We start from the raw sequence: 11,657 nt of genomic DNA, 5'->3' as shown, positions 1-11,657 counted from the left end.
AGAGGAGGCACAGGGATAGTGCGGGGAGCTGCCGGCTCTGCTACATACAGCAGTAGGAGAGAGGGCACAGGGATAGTGCGGGGAGCTGCCGGCTCTGCTACATACAGCAGTAGGAGAGAGGGCACAGGGATAGTGCGGGGAGCTGCCGGCTCTGCTACATACAGCAGTAGGAGAGGCACAGGGATAGTGCAGGGAGCTGCCGGCCACACTCCTAGAAGTCACAGGGTAAATGGGGGGACTTCTGGTGACTCGTGTGTGTGATCCTGCATTGATGTTTGTGTCACTCTGTTGCCGTCAGTACATTTTTCTGAAGCCAGGCAGTAAATATTGTCAGGGTCTGGGTGCTCCGATGTCTCCACTAATGGGTGAGGTCAGGAGGAGTGACAGGAGGTGTTGTGCGGCCCCTATACATTCTATAGGGCGCTCCACTCCTGGTGTGGATGGGCACCCGGCGGACGCAGGATTCCAACAATAACATCTAGAGATTATGGGATCTGTTTTTAGGCTCTTACGAGGCTGCAGATAAGATTTGGGTCTGCGGTTCCTGCAGAGCTCCTGCAGGGGGAGTCCTTCTCCTGGGGTTGTCTCTCCCTGGGCTTGTGGTATGACATCTGGATGAGAGGTGAAGGGGGGAGGTAGTAGGAGGAGAGTTGTCTTCTTGCTCTGGGATAGTCCTGTGTGCGGCTGACGTTCCCCTTTGGGTGTGAAGGTTATGGCCCATGCACGTAGGCGGCTGTGAGGGGCGCGCGCCCTGCTCATTGATGTTATGATGCCCATTTTGGAGGGCAGCCCTGCCCTGAGCCTCGGCGCTTTGGCTTCCCTTCTCCTCTCCTTGTGTCCTCCGTGTACGGAGCAGAACCCCTCCATGAACCGTACGCTGACCCTGGCTGTGGTGCTGCCGGAGAGCAACCTGCGTTACGCCTGGTCATGGCCGCGCGTGTCTCCTGCGTTACGGATGGCGGTGGAGAAAGCCCAGAATGAGCTGCAGCTTCTGCCCGGGTACCACATCAGGACTGTCTTTGCCAATTCTGAACTTGATGGGGCCTGCTCGGAATATGTGGCTCCTCTCAAGGCTGTGGACCTCAAGCTCTACCACAACCCGGATGTGCTGTTTGGTCCCGGGTGCGTGTACCCCGCCGCCTCGGTCGCCCGCTTTGCTGCCCACTGGCGCCTCCCACTGATAACTGCCGGTGCTTTGGCCTTTGGATTTAAACCGGACGATGATCAATACAACACGACGGTGCGGACCGGCCCCACGGCTAACAAGCTGGGGGAGTTTGTCTCTCATCTACACGACCACTTTAACTGGAGTTCCCGAGCGGCCCTGGTGTACCACGACGTGAAGAAGGATGATCGCCCCCATTACTTCATCATTGAGGGGGTCTTCTGGGCCCTGGACAAGGAGTTCAGCAATCTGACGGTGAGATACCAGATGTATCCCGAGGATGATGATGTGGCCAGTGTTATTCAGTTCATTCAGAACAACGGTCGAGGTAAGTCGTCCTGAGTGGGTGCAGTTGTCTATGGTGACTCCATTATTACTGGGGGTGAATCATCTGATACCACGACCTGTCAATGGAGATTTACAGAATGTAAACCCGTGGCCTATGGGGATCACCTTGTGGGGTACATGTTGGTTGTAGTGTGGCACCATCCTGTGGCCTATGGGGGATCACCTTGTGGGGTACATGTTGGTTTGTAGTGTGGCACCATCCTGTGGCCTATGGGGGATCAACTTGTGCGGCACATGTTGGTTTGTAGTGTGGCACCATCCCGTGGCCTATGGGTATCACCTTGTGGGGTACATGTTGGTTTGTAGTGTGGCACCATCCCGTGGCCTATGGGGATCACCTTGTGGAGTACATGTTGGTTGTAGTGTGGCACCATCCCGTGGCCTATGGGGATCACCTTGTGGGGTACATGTTGGTTGTAGTGTGGCACCATCCCGTGGTCTATGGGGGGATTACCTTGTGGGGTACATGTTGTTTTGTAGTGTGGCACCATCCCGTGGCCTATGGGGGATCACCTTGTGGGGTACATGTTGGTTGTAGTGTGGCACCAACCTGTGGCCTATGGGGGATCACCTTGTGGGGTACATGTTGGTTGTAGTGTGGCACCATCCCGTGGTCTATGGGGGATCACCTTGTGGGGTACATGTTGGTTGTAGTGTGTCACCAACCTGTGGCCTATGGGGGATCACCTTGTGGGGTACATGTGGGTTTGTAGTGTGGCACCAACCCGTGGCCTATGGGGATCACCTTGTGGGGCACATGTTGGTTTGTAGTGTGGCACCATCCCGTGGCCTATGGGGGATCACCTTGTGGGGTACATGTTGGTTGTAGTGTGGCACCATCCTGTGGCCTATGGGGGATCACCTTGTGGGGTACATGTTGGTTTGTAGTGTGGCACCATCCTGTGGTCTATGGGGGATCACCTTGTGGGGTACATGTTGGTTTGTAGTGTGGCACCAACCTGTGGCCTATGGGGGATCACCTTGTGGGGTACATGTTGGTTTTAGTGTGGCACCAACCCGTGGCCTATGGGGGATCACCTTGTGGGGTACATGTTGGTTTGTAGTGTGGCACCAACACGTGGCCTATGGGGATCACCTTGTGGAGTACATGTTGGTTGTAGTGTGGCACCATCCCGTGGTCTATGGGGGGATCACCTTGTGGGGTGCATGTTGGTTTGTAGTGTGGCACCATCCCGTGGCCTATGGGGATCACCTTGTGGGGTACATGTTGGTTGTAGTGTGGCACCATCCCGTGGCCTATGGGGGATCACCTTGTGGGGTACATGTTGGTTGTAGTGTGGCACCAACCCGTGGCCTATGGGGATCACCTTGTCGGGTACATGTTGGTTGTAGTGTGGCACCATCCCGTGGTCTATGGGGGGATCACCTTGTGGGGTACATGTTGGTTGTAGTGTGGCACCAACCTGTGGCCTATGGGGGATCACCTTGTGGGGTACATGTGGGTTTGTAGTGTGGCACCATCCCGTGGTCTATGTGGGATCACCTTGTGGGGTACATGTTGGTTTGTAGTGTGGCACCATCCCGTGGCCTATGGGGGATCACCTTGTGGGGTACATGTTGGTTTGTAGTGTGGCACCATCCCGTGGCCTATGGGGGATCACCTTGTGGGGTACATGTTGGTTGTAGTGTGGCACCATCCCGTGGCCTATGGGGATCACCTTGTGGGGTACATGTTGGTTTGTAGTGTGGCACCATCCCGTGGCCTATGGGGGATCACCTTGTGGGGTACATGTTGGTTGTAGTGTGGCACCATCCCATGGCCTATGGGGATCACCTTGTGGGGTACATGTTGGTTGTAGTGTGGCACCAACCCGTGGCCTATGGGGGATCACCTTGTGGGGCACATGTTGGTTTGTAGTGTGGCACCATCCCGTGGCCTATGGGGGATCACCTTGTGGGGTACATGTTGGTTGTAGTGTGGCACCAACCCGTGGCCTATGGGGGATCACCTTGTGGGGCACATGTTGGTTTGTAGTGTGGCACCATCCCGTGGCCTATGGGGAACAGCTTGTGGGGTACATGTTGGTTGTAGTGTGGCACCATCCCGTGGCCTATGGGGGATCACCTTGTGGGGCACATGTTGGTTTGTAGTGTGGCACCAACCCGTGGCCTATGGGGGATCACCTTGTGGGGCACATGTTGGTTGTAGTGTGGCACCAACCTGTGGCCTATGGGGGATCACCTTGTGGGGCACATGTTGGTTGTAGTGTGGCACCTTCCCGTGGCCTATGGGGATCACCTTGTGGGGTACATGTTGGTTGTAGTGTGGCACCTTCCCGTGGCCTATGGGGATCACCATGTCGGGTACATGTTGGTTTTAGTGTGGCACCTTCCCGTGGTCAGTTTGCGGTTTATATGTTTCCACAGTGTATGGAGGATCTTGTGAGGTCCCAGATCATGTGACCCATTGGTTCTGTTCTGCTGCCCCGGCAATATGTGATGTATGTGCACCTCTGGTCCACTGATACAGGGCAAGGGTGAGAAGACTGCGCGGGAGGCCGGGGGGTGCTGGGACTGCCAGAGCTGGACCCTACAGGAGTGTAAGCCCCTCCTGCCCCACCTGGTAGAGTGTAAGCCCCTCCCGCCCCACCTGGTAGAGTGTAAGCCCTTCCCGCCCCACCTGGTAGAGTGTAAGCCCTTCCCGCCCCACCTGGTAGAGTGTAAGCCCCTCCCGCCCCACCTGGTAGAGTGTAAGCCCCTCCCGCCCCACCTGGTAGAGTGTAAGCCCCTCCCGCCCCACCTGGTTGAGTGTAAGCCCCTCCCGCCCCACCTGGTAGAGTGTAAGCCCCTGATACTCCTCCCACTCCTCTTGAATTTTCTTCTTATAGAGTGTAAGCTCCTCAGGTCAGGGCTTCCCCCCACTTGTCCTTATTGGCGGACAACCCAGCAGATGAGGCTGCCCCCCCCCCCCAGCACATGATGTCCTCATCGGTGAATCAACCCTGAGGAGGGTGTTCCTGATTCACCGCGAGGAGGGTGCTCCTGATTCACCGCGAGGAGGGTGCTCCTGATTCACCGTGAAGAGGGTGCTCCTGATTCACCGCGAGGAGGGTGCTCCTGATTCACCGCGAGGAGGGTGCTCCTGATTCACCGCGAGGAGGGTGCTCCTGATTCAGCGCGAGGAGGGTGCTCCTGGTTCACCGCGAGGAGGGTGATGACTACTTTTTGACTATATTTGATAGTGGGGTGGGGTGTCTGCGGCGCGTCGGGGTGGCTGCAGCGGGGTGTCTGCGGGGTGGCTGCGGAGCGGTGGGGTGGCTGCGGAGCGATGGGGTGGCTGCGGCGTGTTGGGGTGTCTGTGGCGTGTCGGGGTGTCTGCGGCGTGGTGGGGTGGCTGCGGAGCGGTGGGGTGGCTGCGGTGGGGTGGCTGCAGCGTGTCGGAGTGTCTGTGGCGTGTCGGGGTGTCTGCGGCGTGGTGGGCTGGCTGAGGAGTGGTGGGGTGGCTGCGGTGGGGTGACTGCGGCGCGGTGGGGTGCCTGCGGCGCGGTGGGGTGACTGTGGCGCGGGGGGTGACTGTGGCGCGGTGGGGTGGCTGTGAAGGGGTGGCTGCGGCGCGGTGGCCGCGGTGGGGTGACTGTGGCGCGGTGGGGTGGCTACGGCGTGGTGGCCATGGTGGGGTGACTGTGGCGGGGTGGGGTGGCTGCGGCGTGGTGGGGTGACTGTGGCGCGGTGGGGTGGCTGCGGCGCGGTGGCCACGGTGGGGTGACTGTGGCGCGGTGGGGTGGCTGCGGCGGGGTGGCTGCGGCGCGGTGGGGTGGCTGCGGCGGGGTGGCTGCGGCGCGGTGGGGTGGCTGCGGCGTGGTGGGGTGGCTGCGGCTGGGGTGGCTGCGGTTGGGTGGCTGCGGTGGGGTGGCTGTGGCTGCGTCGGGGGTGGCTGCGTCGGGGTGGCTGCGGCGCGGTGGGGTGGCTGTGGCGCTGTGGCTGCGGCCCGGTGGGGTCCCTGCGTATTCTCGGGTACTGCCCATAGGGAGGCCTCTCTTCCGAGGATGGGAGGGCAGATTCCCAGAAGAGAGTCGGTGGCCGCTGCTTTGCCATAAATCGTAGTGTTGGTTGTGCCGGAGCCACTTTGGTAAAGGGCAGAGTATTTTGATGCATCTCCGAGGTGAATCTCGAACCTGAAGGATGTGAAGGATCTGAGGGAGCACTGAGCCTTCTGTGACCACTTCTGTTGGTCGCTTGGGTTTCTCCGTGGGTGCCGACCTGCTGCTATTCCATGGTACCACTAGCTAGTGGTCTACAGCCTCGAGTAGCTTCGTGGTCTCCTGGATGTGGCCCGGAATACAGAACAAGCTCCGCCCAGTGTTCTCCGGGACGAGTCGTTTTACCAAGTCCATTGGGAACTTATTAGTCATTGTTGGTTTTAGGCTTCTGCGGCACCTTCACACCGGTGACCACGTACCTGATCACTATCACAGCAGCTCCAGAAGATCAGGGGGACATCATCATCATCATCATCATCATCATCATGCAGGACGTCCACCACAGACCAGGACAGCCAGGGGAGGCTGCATCTTCAGATCCTCTCCACCACCGCTGCTGGGATGGTGCTGCAGACGTGGAAGGACTCTTAAAGGGAACCTGCCAGCAGAAATTGAACTAATAAACTACTACCAGTATGTTGTCATACAGCAGATTATGTTTTATTTCATGACCCATTGAGGCGGAGATTTTTACCCTGAAGTCCAGCTCTCTTCCGCTCATTCAGTGTAATTGATGGTCCAGCTTCCAGAGACATCACTAAGCAGATCTTCTGAAGTCCAGCTCTCTTCCTCTCATTCAGTGTAATTGATGGTCCGGCCTCCAGAGACATCACTAAGCAGATCTCCTGAAGTCCAGCTCTCTTCCTCTCATTCAGTGTAATTGATGGTCCGGCCTCCAGAGACATCACTAAGCAGATCTCCTGAAGTCCAGCTCTCTTCCTCTCATTCAGTGTAATTGATGGTCCGGCCTCCAGAGACATCACTAAGCAGATCTCCTGAAGTCCAGCTCTCTTCCTCTCATTCAGTGTAATTGATGGTCCGGCCTCCAGAAACATCACTAAGCAGATCTCCTGAAGTCCAGCTCTCTTCCTCTCATTCAGTGTAATTGATGGTCCGGCTCAGTGTAATTGATGGTCCGGCCTCCAGAGACATCACTAAGCAGATCTCCTGAAGTCCAGCTCTCTTCCTCTCATTCAGTGTAGTTGATGGTCCGGCCTCCAGAGACATCACTAAGCAGATCTCCTGAAGTCCAGCTCTCTTCCTCTCATTCAGTGTAGTTGATGGTCTGGCCTCCAGAGACATCACTAAGCAGATCTCCTGAAGTCCAGCTCTCTTCCTCTCATTCAGTGTAGTTGATGGTCCGGCCTCCAGAGACATCACTAAGCAGATCTCCTGAAGTCCAGCTCTCTTCCTCTCATTCAGTGTAGTTGATGGTCCGGCCTCCAGAGACATCACTAAGCAGATCTCCTGAAGTCCAGCTCTCTTCCTCTCATTCAGTGTAGTTGATGGTCCAGCTTCCAGAGACATCACTAAGCAGATCTCCTGAAGTCCAGCTCTCTTCCTCTCATTCAGTGTAGTTGATGGTCCGGCCTCCAGAGACATCACTAAGCAGATCTCCTGAAGTCCAGCTCTCTTCCTCTCATTCAGTGTAGTTGATGGTCCAGCTTCCAGAGACATCACTAAGCAGATCTCCTGAAGTCCAGCTCTCTTCCTCTCATTCAGTGTAGTTGATGGTCCGGCCTCCAGAGACATCACTAAGCAGATCTCCTGAAGTCCAGCTCTCCTCCTCTCATTCAGTGTAGTTGATGGTCCGGCCTCCAGAGACATCACTAAGCAGATCTCCTGAAGTTTGATGTCAATCACCGAGGAGGAGGCGATCTCAGTTCATGGACCATGGAAGAAACATGACCTAGAAGGTTCTCCGCTGCTGCACGGTATTCTGGTAGTGGTTTATTAGACCACTTGCTGCTGACAGGTCCCCTTTAAGCTGGGGTCTGTGTGTATATAAGGGTCACTCGGCCCCTCTCTATAGCGTGGCTTGGCACCCGGCCATACGTATAGGATAAGATTGAGCATGTGTATGGCACATACCGCGACCCGGCGCCATAGCCGTCCACGTGAGAGCGTCCGTGTAAATACGGGAATCCTGCATGTGCAGAGCTACAGAGGCTCCATGATACAAGCAAAATCATTGCAAATGTATGTATAATTGGCAAAGGGGCGTGGCTTGTGGTCTGGTCAGGACATGGCTTGTGGTCTGGTCAGGGCGTGGCTTGTGGTCTGGTCAGGGCGTGGCTTGTGGTCTGGTCAGGGCGTGGCTTGTGGTCTGGTCAGGGCGTGGTTTGATTTGTGGATCACACGGAAGGACTGTCCTGGGAGGTGGGCCACAGACATGAGGGCTTTGACCTCTAAGGTGCCGGCTTTGTTTTCCCAGCAGATTTTGGCAGATGAGGGTCCCTTCCCCCGTCTGCGGCACCTGTCTGTCTGAGTTTACTTAAACCTCTTGTGTTCTGACCTGGGGGGAGATTCCTTCCATGGGGGGTCCGTCCTTCTGGCCATCGTCCTCCTGTCTAAGGCGTCTGGGAAATGATCCTGTCAGAAGAATTTATTTCCAGAGACCTCCAGCAACTGGACAGAGAGCGGACCCCACGGCGGCCTCCATATCCTATGGTCCCCACGGCGGCCTCCGTATCCTATGGTCCCCACGGCGGCCTCCATATCCTATGGTCCCCACGGCGGCGGCCTCCGTATCCTATGGTCCCCACGCCGGCGGCCTCCGTATCCTATGGTCCCCACGGCGGCCTCCATATCCTATGGTCCCCACGGCGGCGGCCTCCGTATCCTATGGCCCCCACGGCGACGGCCTCCGTATCCTATGGTCCCCACGGCGGCGGCCTCCATATCCTATGGTCCCCACGGCGGCGGCCTCCATATCCTATGGTCCCCGCGGCGGCGGCCTCCATATCCTATGGCCCCCACGGCGGCGGCCTCCATATCCTATGGCCCCCACGGCGGCGGCCTCCATATCCTATGGTCCCAGGTGTCCAAGCCTTTGTGGAGCCCCGGCCTAGGAGACCACGTCTGACCCCCAGTACTCAGAAGGATTGGGAGACACGCTGGGCAGACGGCACCCGGGGCTTCCTATGGCTTCTGCCTTCTCCGCTCTCACTACATGCGCTGAAGGTCTGGGGGCAGAACTGCTCTAGATTCCCATAGCAACCAATCAGAGCTCAGCTTCCATTTCCCATGGCTGTCTACAATATTAAAGCTGAGTTCTGATTGGTTCCCCCTCTTATTTGTGGTTTTCTCGTCTCCCTCCTGTTAATGTTGCCCCCTTGTATCTCCCCCTCTTATTATCGGCCCCTTTATCTCCCTATCCCTTCATGGACCCTCACCCCCTCTCACCTCCCCCATTACTGTGGGCCCCCTGGTGCTGATAGGGGGTCAGCAGGTGATCACAGGTACCTACCACGAGACCAGGTTTCTCCATGTCCAGTGAAGCTGTTCCACCATCTGGACCTGGTGCCGTCCTTGGACATGACTTATTCGTGGCCTCCTTAACCCTTACAGGAGCTTTTGGTTTGTGTTTCCGTTTTCTCCCTCGTTCCAGAAGTGATAACTTTGTCGTCTTCCGTTCTCAGAGACGCGTTCGTTATCTGCGGGACATGTTGTACTTTTAGTGGCGCCGCTTAATATTCCCTGGAATATAATCCAAGTGCAGGGAAACTAACAGAATACACATTCGTGGCGTTTTCTTGTGCTTTTGCGGGTTTTCCGCTTTATTCTTTGGGTCGCTCCAATCACAGGGATTCATAAGGTTTCTCACACTTTGGTGTCCGGACCTGTGGGCGGTGACAGCGGATTCATTTATATGAATTTGGGGCCTATATGACTGTTATATAAAAATGGGGAAAAAAGTGCCGATTCGGACAATTGGGCGCTACTATCCGCTGCAATGTTCATGGCCGCCAATAATCTTTTTTATACTTTGACAGAACGGAGATTTGGGCGACATTCGGCGATACCCAACGTGTCTATGAGTTTTACTGTTTATTTTATATGTTCTAGGGAAACTTTTCTTTATATTTTACATTTTTGACTATTATTTCGGACCCTCTAGGATACCCTAACCCTGCAGGGTCTGATTGCTCATTCTATATCTTGCAATACCACAATCTTGCTGCTCATCTCTAATACATCGCACAGAGATTCGTAGGCCGCCATATCATCGGATAGCCGCCCTCCCATGACGTCACGGGGGCGGTGATTGACCATTGAAGATGGCGCTGCTGATCGGCAGTCATATTGGGTGCCATGATCAGGGTCAGTGGTCGGGGGTCGCGGCTGTCAGCTGTATTATACAGATGTCCCCAAATATTTAGTGTCAGGGCCTGGAGCTGCCTCCAAGAATTGAGCCATTTTCTCAGCACCCCCAGGAGACCCTCCTGAGAACCACCCCCTGTGGTGGGCTTGTTAGCCTCACGTTCCCAGCCATCGTCAGAGGGATCATGGGACGTGTAGCGGTTGTACTGATACAGTCTTGTGTTTTCCATCCCCACCCGTCAGCTTGAGCGTCTCCACTGCTCTCCTCCGCGGTGCAGCCATCTCCACAGCCCCCGACCAATATCCGAGTGTTTACTGGCTCCAAGGCAAAACAACAAGGCCAGATGGTCAGAATATGGGACGACCTTCTCGCTCCTCCCACTAACAGTCCCTGAGGGACTCACAAACGCCATATCAATCCAACTGTTCCTGTCAGCACATGATGTGATCAGGTTTTCTACCATCCAGGGAGATGGCCTGTGGCCCGGTGCAAGTCCCTGGAGTCTCTGACCACGGCTGTGGATGAAGTCCTGACACTTGATGTTATGGTAGTGTTAAAGGAAACCTACCACTTGTAGTGGCAGGTTTCTGATGGAAATACCGGGCACCAGCTCAGGGTGAGCTCAGGGTGAGCTGGTGCCGGAGCTTATTTTTGTTAGTGTTTTAAACCGCGGTATCAATAAGATCCTGCGCCCAATATCCTGCATGTGTCGCTTCCCCGCTCAGGTCCCAGGAGTTCACCTTCTTCTTCCTGGTGCATGTAAGTGCATTGTCCGTGTATAATGCGCTGTGCGGGAGTCACACCTCTGTAGTATTAGGTGTGTATGTATCACCTCTGTAGTATTAGGTGTATATGTGCCACCTCTGTAGTATTAGGTGTGTATGTGTCACCTCTAGTATTAGGTGTGTATGTATCACCTCTGTAGTATTAGGTGTGTATGTGTCACCTCTGTAGTATTAGGTGTGTATGTATCACCTCTGTAGTATTAGGTGTGTATGTGTCACCTCTGTCGTATTAGGTGTGTATGTGTCACCTCTGTAGTATTAGGTGTGTATGTGTCACCTCTGTAGTATTAGGTGTGTATGTATCACCTCTGTAGTATTAGGTGTATATGTATCTATCACCTCTGTAGTATTAGGTGTGTATGTGTCACCTCTGTAGTATTAGGTGTGTATGTGTCACCTCTGTAGTATTAGGTGTGTATGTGTCACCTCTGTAGTATTAGGTGTGTTTGTGTCACCTCTGTAGTATTAGGTGTGTATGTGTCACCTCTGTAGTATTAGGTGTGTATGTGTCACCTCTGTAGTATTAGCTGTGTATGTGCCACCTCTGTAGTATTAGCTGTGTATGTGCCACCTCTGTAGTATTAGGTGTGTATGTATCACCTCTGTAGTATTAGGTGTGTATGTGTCACCTCTGTAGTATTAGGTGTGTATGTGTCACCTCTGTAGTATTAGGTGTGTATGTGTCACCTCTGTAGTATTAGGTGTATATGTGTCACCTCTGTAGTATCTGTAGTATTAGGTGTGTATGTGCCACCTCTGTAGTATCTGTAGTATTAGGTGTGTATGTGCCACCTCTGTAGTATTAGGTGTGTATGTATCACCTCTGTAGTATTAGGTGTGTATGTGTCACCTCTGTAGTATTAGGTGTGTATGTGTCACCTCTGTAGTATTAGGTGTGTATGTGCCACCTCTGTAGTATTAGGTGTGTATGTATCACCTCTGTAGTATTAGGTGTGTATGTGCCACCTCTGTAGTATTAGGTGTGTATGGGCCACCTCTGTATTATTAGGTGTGTATGTGCCACCTCTGTAGTA

At 54.7% G+C, this 11,657-nt stretch overlaps 1 protein-coding gene across 1 annotated transcript in view; it reads left to right on the top strand.

The window, feature by feature from the left end:
- The first annotated feature begins 661 nt into the window (after positions 1-661).
- The window catches only part of NPR2 (natriuretic peptide receptor 2), a 156,964-nt gene continuing 145,968 nt past the window's right edge, over positions 662-11,657 (top strand). The window contains exon 1 of the mRNA XM_072131743.1: positions 662-1,493. Coding sequence (XP_071987844.1) covers positions 767-1,493 — 727 coding nt within the window. The 5' untranslated portion in view covers positions 662-766. The remainder of the gene's footprint in view (positions 1,494-11,657) is intronic.

Source organism: Engystomops pustulosus, unplaced genomic scaffold (genome assembly GCF_040894005.1).
Source record: "Engystomops pustulosus unplaced genomic scaffold, aEngPut4.maternal MAT_SCAFFOLD_130, whole genome shotgun sequence".
NCBI lineage: Eukaryota > Metazoa > Chordata > Amphibia > Anura > Leptodactylidae > Engystomops > Engystomops pustulosus.
The sequence above is the reverse complement of the archived record's forward strand: the minus strand, read 5'-3'. Positions and strand labels throughout refer to the sequence as shown.